At 42.2% G+C, this 20,310-nt stretch overlaps 1 protein-coding gene across 9 annotated transcripts in view; it reads left to right on the top strand.

Moving 5' to 3' along the window:
* CTNNA2 (catenin alpha 2) overlaps window positions 1–20,310 on the top strand; it is a 1,320,632-nt gene that overhangs the window by 425,199 nt on the left and 875,123 nt on the right. For all 9 annotated transcript variants that reach the window (XM_070479775.1, XM_070479805.1, XM_070479797.1 and 6 more), the window contains exon 4: window positions 11,716–11,882. In XM_070479775.1, coding sequence (XP_070335876.1) covers window positions 11,716–11,882 — 167 coding nt within the window. The remainder of the gene's footprint in view (window positions 1–11,715; window positions 11,883–20,310) is intronic.

Genomic DNA, 20,310 nt, shown 5'->3' with positions numbered 1-20,310 from the left:
TCTGGGTTTGCTTAGTAATGCTTCCATTCTGTATCTCATAAAATAAGTTCTTCACATCTATAGGTTCTTTGACATTTCCTTCCCCCATTTTTCCTGCGCACTCTTTGTGGTGGGAAAAGCTACTTGCTGTTCAGAGTAGGAATTGAAAATGAACTCCTGGTCATTGTTCAAAACCAGTTCCCCTACTTATCACAAATCAGACACCTCCCAGTGGTGCTCCACCGCGATCGCTGGTTCATCATTCTGTCTTCATACTATGCAAATGATGTGAGAATTAAACAACCAGGTGTATTTGCTTTAAAAATCCATATTACTGTACTAATCTTTAGTATGCTGCCACATAGAGTGAAATACTAATGTCAGCATGACCAGAATATTCTATTCCTATGGGCAGATCTACAGGGGAGGTTAAATTATATTCCCAGTGTGAGTTTATTAATTTGTAGTGAGAAATATATTTACCAAGGCACTGGGCACCTGCATTCACTGGCCAGTACATACAGTGTAATTTATCACTATTTTCCCATTAACTTTGAAGGAAATAACCACTGAGGAGCACAAAATGGGGCTCCCTTTGCTTGAGAGCAGCCTGCAAAGGCAGAAGGACCCTGGGACTGGCAAGAGGATCTGAGAATGTGTCCACAACAAGAGTATCCACAAAGTCTGGGAATACAGGGGAAAGACTATATTTAGTTGAATTTTTTTCAGTATAACAGTTGGAACCTTGCTTTGAATTTCTATGTCTTTTATAGGAAACAATGTTCTGGGGATTTAAGAAAAAATTTTTGAGAATATTATTTGAAATATTAACTAGCAAATTAAAGAAATAATGTGTCTTATGTTTCCTGACAAATTGGAGACCCTAGATTATTCTACAGTGGAAGGAGAGAAAAAGTTAATATTCATTGACTTCATATAATCTTCATCCTTTCATCTCTCGTTCTATATTTATCTTCGATTTGATGAAACTAGTGTGATCAGATGGGATCTCTTTCCTTTGATAGAGAATACTATCAAATACTAGTTGAAAAATGAATTCAATTCTGTTCTGTTCAGTTGCTCAGTCGTGTCCAACTCTTTGCCATCCCATGGACTGCAGCATGCCAGGCTTTCCTGTCCATCACCAATTCCTGGAGCTTGAGTTCTAGTCCCCTCAGACCCACTTTTCATTTAGAGTTTAAAGTTAAGAGATTAGAGGCACCCTGAAATGTTTCTGTTCACCAAGACCTGCTCAATATAGGGCTGAAAGTGAAAGTCGCTCAGTCGTGTCTGACTGTTTGCAATCCTATGGACTTTACAGTCCTTGAAATTCTCTAGGCCAGAATACTGGAGTGGGTAGCCTTTCCCTTCTCCAGGGGAATCTTTCCAAGCCAGAGAATGAACTCAGGTCTCCCACATCGCAGGCAGTTCTTTACCAGCTGAGCCACAAGGGAAACAAATATAGGTCTGAGAAGCTAACTAATGATGAAGAATATATGTGTCCATGTCATTCTCACCCACACTCTTTGTTTTTTAGAAATCTAACAGTGATTTGGAGGAGAAGAGAAGTCACCGGTGTGTGACTGGTCTGCTGTCTCTATGAGTCATGGCAAAAAGCTACACACTGCAGGAATAAAGCATGAAAAACTTAATCTTTCTCTCTAGATATCGGTATAGATACGTGTGCACATATACATACATAGTTTTTGACCATGCTTCCTTATTATAATAGCTGACTAAGCACCCTCTACATGCTCATGAATCCCAGCTCCCTAAAATGTGACTTCTGTCTAGAATTCCCAAATGCCTGATCAGTGGGTGTTTCTCTACAGATATTCTACAGATGATCTTTATTAGTGAATCTGTCAGAAAGATCAGGATGCTGATAAGGGGACGACAGGAATTGTGACTTCATCTTGAATATCCAAAACCTAGCAAATATCTACCACCTAGCTTCATAAATGCTCATTGAATGAATAAAAGGATGAATGAAATGATATATGGCTCTTTCTACACTTTGCATACATATACAGATATGCTCATGTAATCACCCCTACAAACTTAAGGATCTCCCAAGAAAGAATACTGAAGTGGGTTGCCATTTCCTTCTGCAGGGGCTCTTCTCAACCCAGGAACTGAATCCCCATCTCCTGCACTGCAGGCCGTCTGTTGCATCAGACAGGGTCTCTACCAATTGCCACCAGGGAAGCCCTATACAAACTGGACAGTTACTCTCTAACCCTCCAAATTTCCCTCACCCTTAAAACTGCATGTCACCCTGTTGGGACATTTTTTTCCTCTCAAGGTTTATGTTTGTTATAACCTTATTTCACTTATGTTAAAAATGTACTTTTGAGCTGGGAGGAGAGAAGGCAGTCTGAGATCCATCCATTATGACCCACATGAAAAGCTATTGATCACAGAAGTGAAGAAAGCTTTGATTAGCACATTTTGGCAGTCTGTCTTTTTGAATTTAGGATTTTGAATTATCTTAAATCAATTTCATTCATTGCCTATTGCCAGATCCTCCCACTGAACAAATATATTTTTGTTAGCTGGGCTTTATTATAATTGATATCCTGATGTTGATTTAGATGTGGTCCTGCTGTGAGCTCTCTTAATATAGGAGGCAGAGTGATAGTGACAAGGAAGCCTCTAGTCATGTGGCTATAATAAAGAAGACACATGGCTATAATCACATTTAAGAATCTGCCATTTCTCTGTTATGACTGGAAAATCAATGGCAGTTCAGAAAATAAAGCATAGACTGTGCCATTTAAATCCTAGAATCCAATCATTCGTGTTTTGCTATTTTTTTTTTCCATCCTCAAACTAGTGAAGAAAATCAGTCTTCTCCATGAGGTATTTTTAAAATATAACTTAATTAAGCTGTAATTTTAAAGCAGCATTTACCATGTTCATGATAGCAATTACTTGGAACATTTTTTTTGTTTTGTTTCTAATTTTGAAATGTGTGGTAGCGTTTTCTATCCTTAATCAACTTTTTTCATTATAAGAATTGTTCCTGTGCTTTGTTTAGCCAAATACTACTTTAGAAGAAGTTGATTTGTTATTTTACAGTATAACAGTTTCAAACATGGTTTATTCATCTGCAGCCTCTAAAGTTCAAATTATACAGTGTGCTTCTTTTATACTTCCTTTTCTTTGTGTTTATATCTAAGCTGGTTGAAATCAGTGATACAAGTATTTAATGAGACACCATAGGAACTTACAAATATATTTGCACCTAATCATAGAATCAAGACATCCAAACTGGTATAAAAAGACTTATACAGACTAAGTTATACGTTATGTGGACTAAGCACACAGTTGCGAATCTGTGAAACCATACAAAATAGTTTTTCAAGGAAAAAGACTATCTGGTAAATTATAGCAAGTTTAAGAGTCAAGACACCCGGCTTCTGGTCTGAACTCTGCCATGCTGTGTGATTTCGGATGAGCCATATCAGGTTCTTGATACCTGTTTTTTCTTCTCTGAAATTAAGAAATTGGACTCCACCAATGAGCTCACATTTAATATCTCTCAAATATAGGTAGTAATTTAGATCATGAAATAGATCAGAGTGGTGTGTACATGTTCAGTTGTGTCCGACTCTTTGCCAACCCCATGGGCTGTAGACTTCCAGGCTTCTCTTTCCATTCAATTTCCCAGGCAAGAATACTGGAGTGGGTTGCCACTTCCTTCTCCAGTGACTTGTCAATTGTTATCTGTCTTATCATTTGTTTTCATAACATGCCAGAAACAAGGTTTGTTCCCTCCAAAGCTAATTGACAGTGCCTTTTATGTTTACTCTATTAACTTGTGTAAAAGTTTGTATAAAAGCAAACTAATCATCCCAACTTGAATCATTAGTTAGTATGTACTTTACATTTGGAAAACTAAGGGGAGTTGTTTGTTCACTTCTTTATGCAAGCTGTCATTTTCATAATCTAGATACAGTGTTAATTCTTAGCCAATGGCTGATGTGTGTTTTGACATTTCATTTCTCCATGAAGGACATTGCAAAAAATTTTCTCAAGATTTAAAGATTTGGAAAGAGGACTAGATTTTTCTGTGTGGTTCAGAAGAACATAGTGAAGACCAAAATAATTGAAAAATTTAGCGGTTAGACGCCTTTCAAATTGGAATGGTTTCTTAGGGAGGAAGAAGGTCCTGTCTTTTAGGTCATACCTGCTAAGATTTAGGTTGCATGATGTCCTCCAATATACTCTTAAATTCTGGAATTTGGACATTAAATCCCCACCCCACTACCACCTTCCTATTCTGCCTTTGAAAAATAAAAGAAAAAGAAAGACAGTATCTCAATAAGATCAGTGGGCCTTAGGAAGCATTACTACAAAGAAAGCTAGTGGAGCTGATGGGTTTCCAGCTGAGCTATTGAAAATCCAGAAAGATGATGCTGTTAAAGTGCGGCAGTCAATATGCCAGCAAATTTGGAAAACTCAGCAGTGACCACAGGACTGGGAAAGGTCAGTTTTCATTCTAATCCCAAATAAAGGTAATGCCAAAGAATGTTCAAACTACCACACAGTTGTGCTAACTTTACACGCTAACAAGGCCATGCTCAAAAATCTTTCAACTCAGCTTCAACAGTATGTATACCGAGAACTCCCAGATGTCAAGCTGGATATAGAAAAGGCAGAGGAATCAGAGATCAAATTGTCAACATCTGCTGAATCATAGAAAAAGCAAGGGAATTGCAGAAAAACATCTGCTTCATTGACTGCACTAAAGCCTTTGACTGTGTGGATCACAGTAAGCTGGAAAATTCTTAAAGAGATGGGAATACCAGACCACCTTACCTGTGTCCTGAGATACCTGTTTGAAGGTCAAGAAACAACAATTAGAACCAGATATGGAACAATGGAGTGGTTCCAAATTAGGAAAGGAGTATGTCAAGGATGTATATTGTCACCCTGCTTATTTAAATTCTATGCAAAGTACATCATGCAAAATGACAGGTTGGATGAAGCACAAGTTGGAATCAAGTTTGCCAGGAGAAATAGCAACAACCTCAAATATGTAGATAATTCCACTCTAATGGCAGAAAGAGAGGAGGTACTAAAGAGCCTCTTGAGGGTGAAAGAGGAGAGTGAAAAAGCTGGTTTACAGCTCAACATTCAAGAAAACTAAGATCATGGTATCCAGTACCATCATTTCATGGCAAATAAATGGGGAGAAAGTGGAAACAGTAACAGCTTTTTTATTTTCTTGGGCTCCAAAATCACTGCAGATGGTGACTGCAGCCAGGAAATTAAAAGACACTTGCTCCTTGGAAGAAAAGCTATGACAAACCTACACAGCCTATTTAAAAGCTGAGACATCACTTTGCCAACAAAGGTCATATACTCAAAGTTATGGTTTTTCCAGTATCATGTATGAATGTGAGAGTTATAACATAATGAAGGCCAAGCATCAAAAATTGATATTGTTGATCTGTGGTGCTGGTGAAGACTCTTTTGAGAGTCTCTTGGACAGGAAGTCAAACTAGTCAATCCTAAAGGAAACCAACTCTGAATATTCATTGGAAGGACTGATGCTGATGGTGAAATTCTAATACTTTGGCCACCTGATGCAAAGAGCCAAATTATTGAAAAAGACCCTGATGCTGGGAAAGAATGAGGGCAGGAAGAGAAGTGGGTGACAGAGGGTGAGATGATTGGATGGTGTCACTGACTCAATGGACATGAGTTTGAGCAAACTCTGGGAGACGGTGAAGGATAAGGAAACTTGATGTGCTGCATTCCATGGGCTTTCAAAGAGTTGGACATTACTTAGTGACTGAACAACAGCAATCTTATTTAGCAAGAATAGACTTGTGTCCTGTATATTTTCATGTTGGAATGGTGAGCCTACCTTTTTCATTCAGGATTAGATGATAGCATTTTTGATAATATTATTTCTGCTCTTCAGTCAGGATGCACGTTGTGGTATTGTTTTTCCTTCCTCATCACATTAAAAGATTTTTTTGAGCTTACATTTCAACTAACAAGCACTATGTATCAGTCTATTGACATCTCAGTGGGTTTTGATTTGTAATCATGGTTGCAGGACAATAAAGAGACTGATCAATGGAAAGACTGACTTAATAAAGTCATAATAAAGTCATCAGTATGCTATATATAGAGAGATTTGCCTTATATATAGAGGGTTATTGAAATTTGGGATTTATAAAAAAAAAATTATTGCATGCTTATTTGCTTTACTTATATTAGTTTTGTTTGCTTACAATAGGTTTCATTTACTTACAACAGGTTTAGTTTAATTATACATTTTAATAGGGCAGTTATTTCAAAACACTTTCATTGCACAATGACATTTAAATTGACCTTGTTTATCAATTTCTTTTCTCTTTACTTTATAAAAATATTAAATTATACTGAATTCAGTATTGATTCTTTGAACTCCATTTTTCTTTTAAGCTTAGCATATCACTGTTTACTGTTTTCGAGAGTATGGTCTTTTACTACAATGGGGCAAAAGAGTGATCACCATTTTTTGGACTGGGACTCTTGCTTTACAGGAGCCTTGCAACATTCCCATTTCCTCCAGTTGGGTAGCATAAGAAGCAAAATAAGCGCCAATTTGAAAACTGAGCACCAATGCCATCTTTGAGGGTGGGCAGGAGGGTGTATAGTCTGCCTCAATGTAATATAATTTTATCAGGCAGATGTTTTCTTGCTTGTATATTACTATATACACAAGCAGTGAAATCAGCCACAAAAGGCACTTCCAAATCTTTAACCAGGAGTTTACCAATGTTTTATTGGAGAGGATCACAGTGAGAGTGGTAGCTATGGTATTTATGGTATTAATGAGTTATTGTGGTTGTTGTTCAGACACTAAGTTGTGTCCCAGTCTTTGAAACCCCAAGAACTGCAGCCCACCAGGCTTCCCTGTCCTTCAGTATCTCCGGAATTTGTTTAAACTCATGTCCATTGAGTTGGTGATGCCATCTATCCAGCCATCTCATCTTCCATTGCCCCTTCTCCTGTTGCCCTCAGTCTTTCCCATCATCAGGGTCTTTTCCAATAAGTAGGCTCTTTGCATCAGGTGGTCAAAGTACTGGAGCTTCAGCTTCAGCATCAATCCTTCCAGTGAATATTCAGGGTTGATTTCCTTTAGGATTGATGTTTTGATCTCCTTGCTATCCAATAATGAGTAAGAGCCCATTACTGGTAAGGTCTTATGCTGGGTGCTTTGAATGGATTATCTTTAATGATAGTCTTACAAGGTGGCTATTATTATTTTCACCCCTGTTTTACAGCTGAGGGGACTAAAACACAGATGTTGAATAATTGCTGATCTTATAAACTTTGGAATCGTTGGAGAGATGTCAGAATGTGACCTTAGTCTTTGTTACTTTACAGACCCAGGTGGCGCTAGTGGTAAAGAACCTGCCTGCAAACATGTGAAGGGAGAGAGAGAGATTCTCTTTTAATTCATGGCTTAATATATATAAAGCTTTTAGAACAATGATTATAAAATAGCCCTTTATATAGAAGCACTGTATTCATATTAATTACTATTTCCCCTAAGTCGCTTGTTTGAAGATGTTATTTTTTCTTCTTTCCAGCAGGTAGTAGTGGCTTTAGAGGATGAGAGGCTTGATCATAGAAATCAAGTTAATGAGCTTGAATACAAGAGTGTATATAAAAGAAACAGGCAGCTCTGGTGTCCTCCCCTAAGTGCTCGCTTCCTGCACCTACACACACATGCTATTTCTCAGCTAAATATTTTAGTTGTATAGAAAAAGCAGTTCCCGTGTGAATAGCTGATTTTTTTCTGATAAACTCTCTTATCATTATGTAATATAGATTTCCGTTTTCTTTTAGTAATCCTAGAACTACAGGGATGTAAAATGAATTAAATTTATAGCTGACTTCAGTTTGCCTTTCCTTTGAAACCTTTAAAAACATGAACTCATTTGTATCTGCTTCAACTGTGTTTTTAGTTTTAATTTAGATTGGATTAAATGGTCTGTTGTTTATTTGAGGATAATCTCAGAATTTAGCATGACATTTCCATTTGCAGCATCACATTTACTAATGTGGATCTCTTCCTGTCTCTTGTCTCTGGGTCTTATTTTTTCTCTCATGGACGTCTCCCGAGCTCCTACCAGGAGGACCTGCTGTGGCCCCCACACTGATTAGCTCTGCCTGAAAGCTCCATACTGCAGAGTGTCATTCCCTGGGCTTTGAGACAGTATTTCTGGCCAAACAGTCAGCATCTGGCTGAAGTGAGTTGTTGTAGAAAAGAAGAAAAGAGAGTGGGGAGCTAAAGGATGGTCACATCCCAGGTCACATCTGAGTCCTTGGGACAGCCTCCATGTGTGTGGGTTCTTGACTTTATACAGGAAAGAATTCAAGAGTGAGCCATAGTAAAGAGAAAGAAGGTCTGCTCAGGGAGGAAACATACTCTATAGACAGAATGTGGGCCATCTCAGAAAGCGAGGAAGGAGAGGCCTCAGGATATGGGTTGTCAGTTTTTATAAGGGTGGGTAATTTCACAGACTAAGTGGGCTTCCCAGGTGGAGCTTGTGGCTCCACTGGTGAAGAATCTGCCTGCAATGCAGGAGACCTGGGTTCGATCCCTGGGTTGGGAAGATCCCCTGGAGAAGGGAAAGGCTACCCACTCCAGTCTTCTGGCCTGGAAAATTCCATGGACTGTATAGTCTGTGGAGTTACAAGGAGTCAGACATGACTGAGCATGCACGTAACACAATTTCATAGGCTAATGAGTAGGAAGAAAATGCCATTGTTTTGGGGGAAGGAGTGGGACTTTCCAGGAATTGGGCCACCACCCACTTTTGATGTTTTCTGGTCATCCTTGAAATCTTCAGGATTCCCAGGTGGCTCAGTGGGTAAAGAACCTGCCTGCCAATGCAGGAGACATAATGAGATGAGGGCTCAATCCCTGCATCAGGAAGATCCCCTGGAGGAGGGCATGGCAATACACTCCAGTGCTCTTGCCTGGAGTATCCCATGGACAGAGGAGCCTGGTGAGCTGTGGTCCATAGGGTTGGAAAGAGTCAGACACGACTGACGTGACTAAGCATGCTTTTTAGAACCATTGGGTGCCTGGAGTGTGTTACAGTGAGCTTATACTGAGGCTCAAGGTCAAGTAGAAGTTGAATCGGCCATTGGACCTAGTTGGTTCTAATCAGTTTATGCTGTGTCCTCTGGCTATGTTATTCTTTTAAAGGTTGTACTCTGCCCCCTTCCTGTTTCATGGTCATTCTCTGTATGAAAATCAGTTTACTTAGGCATGTTTACTCCACAAGTGGAAGGAGGTGTGACTCTCATATTAGGGCCCTTTCTTTTTTCCTAAGAAGACCCCTGCCTGAATGGGCCACCCTTACCCAAGTGATGGCGCGTAGCAATTTAACCTGAAGAATTTGAGGTCAACAGTGTAGCTCCCTAGAGTTCACCTGCAGAAAAGAATCTCTTCCTTCCTTGAATAAGTGGATCCCTTCCAGCAGCAATTGATTTATCCATTAACAATACCATTTGCACTTATGTCTAGTCTTCAGAGTGACCCTCTCAACATTTCAGTAGATTCACTTTGGTATATAGTGTTTTTTTTCTGGCTAAACTCTACAGAGTAAGAATGAGGTAACTTTCTCCCCACCACCCAGTTATCTGCTTAGTCTTTTTAGGGACAAGGAATAGGTCAAGAGGGTATTTATGTAAGCCTGTGGACCATTGGATTGAGTATGTATCTCTTCACTTGATCTTAGCCAAAAAGGCAGAAAAGTGATGAATATGTATCTCTTAATTGCCAACCTCTACCTTAAAGTTTATTTAGGCCTCTAGAGCCATACAGCTTGGCAATTCACCAGTATCATAATAAAAAAATTTTAATCTTCTCCCATGCTATTGTTATTATTTAAGCTATTTGTGCCTAGGCATAAAGACTAAGCTGTGCAACCGTGTCATGGATAGTAGTCTCTTTAAAAGATCCAGCCACACATGGTAGATATCCACCCCACGAACATGGGGCCCATCTCATGTAGTTAATGACCTCCCTTTTGTTTCCCACTCCTGGGGTCCCTTTGTGCAAATATGTACCAGTCCATTGTGGTGGGTCTGTATTCACCATTACCGCCAACTCCTCTCTGGTTTCCATACATAACGCATGTGTGTGCTCAGTCGTGTCCTACTCTTTGGGACCCTAGACTGTATACTGTCAGGCTCCCCTGACGGTGGAATTTTCCAGGCAAGAAAACTGGAGTGGGTTGCCATTTCCTCCTCCAGGGAATCTTCCTGACCCAGGGATCAAACTTTCATCTCCTGCATATCCTGCATTGCAGGTAACTTCTTTACCTCTGAGCCATCAGGGAAACCCTTCCATACATAATGAATCCCCAAATCTATTGATTCTCTCCATGGTCTCTTCATGTTTCCCTTCATCATCTCGTTGATACAGATCTTATCTCTGGATCCCGTTCCTATTTTTCCCGTCTATGTCCTCATCTGCTCTCTCAGATTGTAACTGCATTTGCCTATTTTCTCTGCACAAGTCTTGACTCCTCCAGTTTTATATAATATGGCCAAAATAAAAATCTGTGAAGTCATCTCCTCCTGAGGCCACAGTCCAAATCTCTTGCCTAGTGTCCCAGGCCCTGGTGCCTCTCTTGCCTACAGCCCTCACTCACTGTGACCTTCAGGTGACTGCATTTCCCTGGGCTCAGCACCCTCCTCCAAGTTCTGGAGCCTCCTGGTGTTCATGCTGCCTCATCTTCCAGGTGAATATGTCTTGGCTTTTCAAAGGTCATTAGTGTTGACAGTTTCCCTGCCCCCCAGCCTCACACTAACTGAGTTAATCGCTTCCTCCCCTTTTTTGCCTTCATTCTTAGCCATATGTCTATTATGGCATGTAATCTCTGTATTTTAAGTGTGTATTTACAATGTGTGTCCTCGTTAGACTGTGAACTCCCTGGGGCCAGGGCGTTCTTAGTCACCTTTGCAATTCCAGACTCTGGAATTTTTACCAGTATGTGCCTAATAAATATTTGCTGAATTGGTTCAATTGTCTCATAAATGTTCTCTATATTACAGAATGACATCCACCTGCCAATGCAGGAGACTTGGGTTAGATCCCTGGAGTTGGGAAGATCCTCTGGAGGGGGGCGTGGCAACCTACTCCAGTATTCTTGCCTGGAGAATCCTGTAGATAGAGGAGCCTGGTGGACTTGTATCCATGGGGTCGCAAAGAGTCGGACACAACTGAGTGACTGAGCATGCATGCACAGACTATCTCTGTAGTCTGTTATTGTCTGTTTAACTCAATTAAGAGAACAGAGTTCATTAGGTCAAAGTCTTTAGTTTCATTCCCCTCTGGAGCTGTTAGCTTTGTTCTTCAGCTGTCAGAAACCAACTAGCCTAGTAAATACCACTGGTTTCAAGGGACTTGGAGAGAGAATGATTCAAGTCAGCAAATTCATCTCAACTCTTAGACAAACTGAATCAAACATATTCCTCCAAACATACTGATGCTAAAAACATAATTTCATGCTTGGATCTTGTCTACAGCACCTGTCTGGGGGCACTGAGAGGTCTGACTTGAAAGTCTCTGCCTCAATGAGGGCGCTGGTACCACCGGCCCAGGGTGGTTTTGCCGTGAGAGCTCTGATTACCCCTCCACAGATCTTTGTGACTGCCGGCCTCTGAGCTTCCTGTCTACCCACGTGTGTCTCCGTGTCTGTCTTCCAGGTGAGACCATGCGCATTGCTTCTTCGGAGTTTGCAGATGACCCCTGCTCGTCGGTGAAGCGCGGCACCATGGTGCGGGCGGCTCGGGCCCTGCTGTCCGCTGTGACCCGCTTGCTCATCCTGGCGGACATGGCGGACGTCATGAGGCTTTTGTCTCATCTGAAAATTGTACGTATGTAGAACTTATGAAAATATGCTTTATGTGGATGGTGGTGGTGACCGCGGATAGTACTGTGCTGAGCTGGACTGACAATGTGTTACCACTCACAGGGTCACTTGTTTACTCACCCAAGTGGTATGCTCTTAACTTTTCTAATACTCAATTTATACTCAATAATATATTTTTCAAAGATACAGATTATTCAGTTGACTTGCCTTCTCTCAAAACAGGGAGTTTATATCTGCCCTTATTTCCTGGAGTACAAAGCTGTGCATCTTTCAGGGTGCAGAGGCCTCGTGTGGGGTGCCCACCTTGGTTTTGTCTTGAGATTCAGAGCAGCGCTGGTCCCTGTAGTCATCCAGGCCAGGCCAGCTCTTCTAGGGGCTTCCCTGGTGGCCCAGTGGCAAAGAACCTGCCTGCCAGCGTGGAGGACACAGGAGACTTGCATTCGATCCCTGGGTCAGGAAGTTCTCCTGGGGGAGGAAGAGGCAATCCGCTCCGGTATCCTTGCCTGGACAATTCCATGGGCAGAGGAGCCTGGCGGGCTACAGTCTGTGGGGCTGCAGAGAGCCGGCCATGCCTGAGTGATGGGACACACACGCAGCTCTTCTCGGCAGCTGGCCACTCGACCGCCTCTGCCCACCTTAATACAGATCCTGTTACATTCTATTTTGTTAACTGCTCTATCGTTGCCCTTTTATAGAATTATGTACTTTGAACCTCCCTCAGTCTGGCAATAAAAAGAAGCCACTGTTTACTAAAGTCAATCTTGTTGCATCAATTTTCATCTCACACACCTGGACTGGGTCTCTGGGTGCACATGTGTGCCCCACCAACCCCATCATATGTCCCTTGCTTGTCACGATTCCTTGGCTCCAGTTAAGCCTTCTGTTTCTTTTTTTTTTTTTTTTTTTAAATTTTTATTAGTTGGAGGCTAATTACTTTACATCATTACAGTAGTTTTTGTTATACATTGATATGAATTAGCCATGGATTTACATGTATTCCCCATCCCAGTCCCCCCTCCCACCTCCCTCTCCACCCGATCCCTCTGGGTCTTCCCAGTGCACCAAGCCTTCTGTTTCTTAATGGAAGTGGACACGTGCCCTGGTCACAAATTTTTCAGGGTCATGTGCAGCCCTCGCAGCCCGTGACTTCTACACTTTGCTCTCTTTCCTAGTTGCTGACAGGCGTCTGGTGCCTCCTGGATGATTCTACTCTTTGATGATGAAACAGTTACTTAGGAACATGGCTTCTGCGTAAAGTACCTCTGTTCCATGCCTGCTGTGGCTTTCATTCCTGGGCTGTTGGCACCAACCCTACACTGACCTCAGGGTCCTTAGATGATGGGATGTGAACCATGGACTTTTGTTTTTGGGGAACCAACCTCTTGCTGGCTTAGTTCCCCCAGGTCTGGCCATTCTTGGCTTATCACTTTCCCTCAACTTCTTGTGTTCTTTTCCCATGAAATGAACAATGAGGGGGCAGGTGAGATAGGAAGTGAATAATGTCAACCTACTCTTACCTCATTTTCCATCTCATATTTGTCCAGTAGGGGAGTTCACTGAGAAATTTCCAGAAGCACAAATGTTCTGTGTCAAAAATCCTTAGGCAGGGCCTTGCTTGGGCTGGCCCCAAGAAAGGAGCCAAGATTTCCAAGTTTTGTATGAATTCTGCAGTATGATGGAAGGCCCCCAATCCCAGCATCCCCAACATGGGTCGCATGGTCATGAAGCAGGTGTCGCCCGCTCTTCATGGCTCCTGAGGAGCCAAGGGACACAGAGCAGAACCTGCTTGGGAATTTTCTCCCACAGAGTGTGTGCCTGCTCAGTCGCTTCAGTAGTATCTGACTCTTTGCGACCCTATAGACCATCGTAGCCCACCAGGCTCCTCTGTCGATGGGATTCTCCAGGCAAGAATACTGCAGTGGGTTGCTATGCCCTCCTCCAGGGGGTCTTCCCGACCCAGGGATCAAACCCACCTCTCTTGTGTCTACCTCATTGGTCGGTGGGTTCTTTACCACTAACACCACCTGGGAAGCCCCCAGAGAGTAGGACTCAGAAACCAGGGAAGACTCTTGGCAAGTTGGATGAGGTGAGCAATATGCAGAGAGGCTACCTGCTGCAGAGGGTGTTGAGGGGCAGTGTAACATTACGCTGAACCTTTGGCCACTGGAGTCAGACAGCCGAGGTGTAATCGTGTTTGGGGTCCACTTGCCAGCCTGTCATAACCCACCACATAAAACCTTCAGAAGCGTAGAGAACAGACTGGTGGTTGCCAAGCCAGGGGTACTTGGAGGAGGGCCTGAGTGGAGGTTGGGGTTAGCAGATGGAAGCTTTTATATGTAGAATGAATAAATAAGGTCCTACTAGATGGCACAGGGAACTATATTCAATGTCGTATGATAAACTATAATGGAGATGAATATAAAGAAAGATGTACAATTGAATCCCTTTTCTGTACAGCAGTAACTAACAACGTTATAAATCAACTGTATTTCAATAAATATGTGTATAAAGTGGAAGTGAAAGCCGCTCAGTTATGTCCAAATCTTTGCAACCCCATGGACTATACAGCATAGTCCATGGACTTCTCCAGGCCAGAATATTGGAGTGGGTAGCCCTTCCCTTCTCCAGGGTATCTTCCCAACCCAGGGACTGAACCCAGGTCTCCCTGATTGCAGGCAGATTCTTTACCAGCTGAGCTACCAGGGAAGCCCAAGAATAATGGAGTGGGTAGCCTATCCCTTCTCTAGCAGATCTTCCCGACCCAGGAATCGAACTGGGGTCTCCTGCCTTGCAGGTGGATTCTTTCCCAACTGGGCTATTTAGTAAGCCCATGTGTATATATGATGCAAAAAATAAAGCCTCAGGTTTCAGACACATCATCTGTTGATATGAGGGCTAATGACAGTGCAGCCCTCAGAGCCGTGGGGAGCTCTCAACAGGGAAACTCCCATGATGCATTTATCACAGAGTCTGGTGTGAAGTAAGTGTCTGGTCAGTGGCACCTGTCACCATTGTCAGATTCTGGAACCACTCTCAGGCCATGGCGCTGTCTGTTATTCCTGCAGCCCCACCTGAGTTATGTGCATCTTTAAGGCTACAGATGACTATTCTCAAGTGTGTTGAAGAATAAGTTTTCTTACCTTTCTCTTACAACCTACCTAATCTTCAAAAGCCACATTGTAAGAAAAATCTTTCCCCAAAGGGACCATCTTCTTTTACAAGGAGAACAGGACTGGACCTAAGGAAATTAACTTTACATTTTATATGTTAGCATTTTCTGTGCTGGGATTCCCAGGTGGTTCAGTGGTTAAAAAACAAACAAACAAAAAACAAACAAACAAAAAAAACCAAAAAAAACCTGCCTGCCAATGCAGGGGACGCAGGAGATATGAGTTTGATTCCTGGCTTGGGAGGATCCCCTGGAGGAGGGCCCACTCCAGTGTTCTTTCCTGGAAAATCTCAGGGACAGAGGAGCCTGGCAGGCTACAATCCATGGAGTTGCAAAGACTTGAACAAGGCTGAACATGCATGCATGCATGTTCTGTGGAAAGCCAGTTCTGCCCCTTCTGGGGAGTGATGAAATCTTAAAAAATACTGTCTCTGAACGGCCCACATGTGGCTGGTGCTCATGAAGTCTGGGGTCTGTAGAGTGCTGCAGGGCACCAGCTGATGCCTGGAACACTGCCTTTTATCCATCTGTTTTGACCAGTGCTGTCGCTGGTAGTATCACACTATAGCCTGTCCTAATGTAGAGTCAATTATATCTTCTTCCCGACACAGCAGATTAAGAGAAGTTTAAAAAAAAAAAGATTTAGCACAAAATATGGAAAGGTCAACCCAGCAATATTAAGTAGTCCTGTCAGACTGTCAGCAATAAAATTAAAAATGATTGTAAGACTAAATAACACATTTGTTGTACTCAAAGTCTAACCTCTGCGGGGGACAGTAGTGGTGGAATGGTGCCATCCTGTGGCCTCAGTGGGGAACTGCAGATTCTGGTGTTCTCACTGAGTCAATCACGGTGTCATGATGGGAATAGTGCTCCAACCAGGTAAAAAAGACAATTAATTGCAATTGTGTCAACAATTAATTGCAAATAGACGTAGTATACAATTCTACTTAGCATTCTTGTTTTTCCATAGCAGCACATCCTCTCATAAACAAATTTGTCTGCTAGCATCTATTTATTTGTTTTTAAGATGAGGGTTTTCCCAGGTGTCTAAGTGGTAAAGAACACATCTGTAAATGCAGGAGACACAGGAGTTGTGGGTTTGATCCCTGGGTTGAGAAGATCTCCTAGAGAAGGATAAGGCAACCCCCTCCATTATTCTTGTCTGGGAAATCCTCATGGACAGAGGAGCCTGGTGGGCTGCAGTCCATGGAGTTCCAGAGTCGGACACGACTGAGCATCTGAGCACACACGTGAGGTGAAGGAAATATCATTACCTATTTTGATGGAGCAGGTTAGAAATGATCATTTATACGGTTATCAAGGTTTCTTCCAAATAAAAGTGAATTTCTTTACAAAATGGATGGTAGAATATAGGTGGGCAAAAGGGTGGCAGGTGATTCCTAATGATAATAAAGTAGTAACCTGATTTTATGTTGGATCTAAAGATTAATTAATACATTATAGGGAGTCCTGTAGCTTCCTGCCATGTTAACCACTGCATAGCTATTTTACCTTTGAGCATTACAGATAATATTTTACTTTTTTTAATCTTTTAGGCCATGTGCCAAAACTTTATTGCTGTTCTTTCCAGATATTGATTTATTTTCTTGTTTCTGAGTAACTTACAGGAACATGGACAGAATTGCCTTCTTATCAGAAACATATTTCCATGTTTTTGCATCAATAATTCACTGAGTAGATGAAGGCGAGTCCATTTATTCTCCTAAAGTGCCTGCCTTCATTTTCTGTCCCGCACCCTGTAGGTAATTGTTGGCAAATTGAGTAATCCTGAGCAAATCCTTCAAATCAAATAAAGAATTGGGAATTCTACAGAGACTGTGTGATTTGGCAGAGTATAGGTTTTTGCATTCTGATACCTTAAAATTACATTTGTAAACTTAAGTTTTTACGCTGGTATAGTTCATCTTTTCATATAACCGGGCCTCCCAGCTGGCACTAATGGTAAAGAACCTGCCTGCCAGTGAAGGAGACATCAGAGACATGGGTTCAATCCCTGGGTCAGAAAGATCCCCTGGAGGAGGGCCTGGCAACCCTCTCCAGTATTCTTGCCTGGAGAATCCCATGGACAGAGGAGCCTGGTGGGCTACAGTCCATGGGGTCGCAAAGAGTCAGACATGACTGTGAAGCAACTTAGCACACACACGTAAATATTCTAACTGCTCATATGAAGCTAGTTGCTTTATTTTGTAAGTATTCGTGTGTGCTTTAATGTTGAGCTCTCTTGAATATATTTTATTAAAGATTCGATAGGGCTGTCAAAGGTTTTTGCTACTGTAGTTATTTTGAATTCAAGAAGTGACTGATGAAATAGTGAGTGACACACAGTTCAAAGCTGAGTTATCGCCAAAGTGGGAATATGATGTTCCTGGGTGAAGCTAAAAGAATCATTTGCACATCAGACATCATTAAAAACTACTGAATTATAATCACTTGTATTGTTGAAGTTGCTGGTGAGTGATTCCCTGCAGACACCTGGTGTATCCTGTAATCAGTTGACATTGTCAGTGTGTTAGGCTGAGACGTGACACTTCACACTTTAAAAGGAGTCTCGCATTTCAATCAGTGATCGAGAAGAGTGATATTTATTTTCCCTAGTCTCCGAATGAATGTAATCAGATTCTATTGTTTGGTTCTTGGCGTTGGTGATGACATTACACACAGACTCACCTAGACATGTGTATGTCAGAGGAAACAATCACTCTTTTTCTGTACTCAAGTTGAGTCCTGGAATAATGATGTACTCAATTGTCTCAGAACTTCTCCCTGGAAAGCCAATAGCAACATAGAATACACAACCCTTTAGTCAACTTCTCAGAAAATTCAGATTATCTTTGAGACCACCAGGGGCCAAATATAATGCTGCTGCCCAGTTGTTTTGGGGGTAGGTTTAATATTACCTATACTTTTTTGTGACATTAGCATCAAATGGACTAGAGAATCCCCAGTAACATTATTTCTCAATAGTTTTATGTTTCCTTCTGCAGTTCTCATATGGGTTTAAATTTTTTTTTATTATAGTATGGTTGATTTACAGTGTTGCATTAATGTGTATCTGCTGCACATAATGTGGCTCTTATGTTTGAATAACAGCAAGCAATTAGTATAAAATATCCTTGTCTCTAATTATAAATGTAGAAATTACTGCCCATATTCTTAGCATGCCTTTTTCATCAGAGCTGTCATGGCATGAACTTCATATAGCTGGGTTGTTTAGAATCTATTTATTCAGTTATCCTTTCAAGAGATACTTATCGGATGCCTACTGTGTGCAGAACATTGTGCCACAATACATAACTTCAAAGGTAAATAAGACTCAGCTCCTGCCTTTAAAACTTTATAGGCTGGTAGTGGGGGAGACATTGAGAAAGAGTGCAGTGCATGTTGGGAAAATTGTGCATATTGCTATGGTCTCATCTGGAAGGAAAATACAATAATTAGGAAGTTTTCCATTTTTAAATAACATAAACCCAACCCAACTTAGTCTTTCAAAAAGGAAATATATTGACTCACCAAACTAAAAATCCAGAGGCAGTTGGCTTCAGGCAGAGCTTGATCAAGGTACAAACATGTGACAAGGACCCGTTTCTTTGTTCTTTCAGGAAGAACACTCTTCTCTATAGGCCCTTTTCTCATGATCTCAAGGTAGCTGTAAAACATTCTCATGATTACATGCTTCTAGACTAAAGATAGCAAAAGAGAAGAAATTCTCTTCCTTAGAAGCTCAAATGAAGGTTCCACAAGCTTGTTGGTTCTGTCGGCCTCTAGTGAAGTGAAGTCGCTCAGTCATGTCCGACTCTTTGTGACCCCATGGACTGTAAGCCTACCAGGCTTCTCTGTCCATGGGATTTTCCAGTCAAGAATACTGGAGTGGGTTGCCATTTCCTTCTCCAGGGGATCTTCCTGACCCAGGGATCAAACCCGAGTCTCCCACATTGCAGGCAGATGCTTTACCCTCTGAGCCACCAGGGAAGCCTCTAAATCAGATACATATGTCTGAGTTAATTATTTAGAGGGGAAATGGGACGTGCTGATTTCTGAGTTTGGTCAACACTGTTCCTCTCCCCCACCACACCCGCAAGACAAGGATGAGATAAGTTCAACCAAATGTATTATTGGGGAATTCAGGATAATATAAAGAAGGGTGATGTGGTTGGGGAAGACAGGACTTAGGAATGGGTCGTAGTGAACAGAATGAGATTTGTGTTTTCCTAAATCAGTTGCTTGAACCAGATTGAACAGGCTGGGGTCACAAGCCTAAGCTTAAAGCTGAGAGCTAGGAGTGGAGCGTGTGGAAAGAGGCTGTGAAGAGTGAAAGTGAAAGTGTCATTCGCTCAGTCATGTCTGACTCTCTGCAAACCCATGGACTGTAGCCCATCAGGCTCCTCTGCCCATGAAATACTCCAGGCAAGAATACCGGGGTGCGTTGCCGTTTCCTTCTCCAAGGGATCTTCCTAACCCAGGCGTCAAACCTGGGTTTCCTGCATTGTAGGCAGATTCCTTACCATCTGGGCCACCAGGGAAGCCCCGGGAACGAGGTTGGCACGCAGCAGAGAGTAGAGGAGGCATCGTTCTGTCCAGTAGTGAGACTGAAGCTACACAGTAATTTGGGCTCAGAAAGTTCAACGTGAAGAGTTATGAGCTCGAATAAGAGTAACAGGGGATTGACTAGGAAGAATGCTCAGGAGTATAGGAATGGCAGATGGAAGGAGCCCTAGAGAGGGAGCCCACCCACACCAGGGCCAGGATCCAGACATTCCTGGATCACTGGATTATAGAAGGGAAACTGAGGTGCCACGCAAGCCAACGGAACGTGCTCAAATCTCCCCTTTAGGGAGTCAAGGGAAAAACTGCTCATGAAGAGATGTCTTTCTGGAGACACTCCACTAAAGAATCACCCCCGGGGGCACCTCGTGTTGGAAGAGCTGGCCCCGCCACTGCCTCTGTCCAGGGAGCCCTCCAGGACCAGCAGACAAAACCCCTTCCTGCTCTGTTGCCTGTCTGGCCCACTCTCCCTGCAAAACTTGACAAAGGAACAGTTATTAAAGGGCTCACAGAGCTGGCAGGCAGCATGAACTGGGATTTGATAACCAGCTCAAGAAGAGAGTGGTTTACTGCTCACAGCTGAGGTGTTCTTGCATAAGAGTGGAGATGGATTCAGGTGGGGCAAAAAGTTTTATCTACACAGAGCTTCACAAACTGAGGACAGAACAAAGGCACAAGAGTGAGGCAAGAATT

Source organism: Odocoileus virginianus, chromosome 2 (genome assembly GCF_023699985.2).
Source record: "Odocoileus virginianus isolate 20LAN1187 ecotype Illinois chromosome 2, Ovbor_1.2, whole genome shotgun sequence".
In the NCBI taxonomy this organism is placed as follows: Eukaryota; Metazoa; Chordata; class Mammalia; order Artiodactyla; family Cervidae; genus Odocoileus; species Odocoileus virginianus.
The sequence above is the reverse complement of the archived record's forward strand: the minus strand, read 5'-3'. Positions and strand labels throughout refer to the sequence as shown.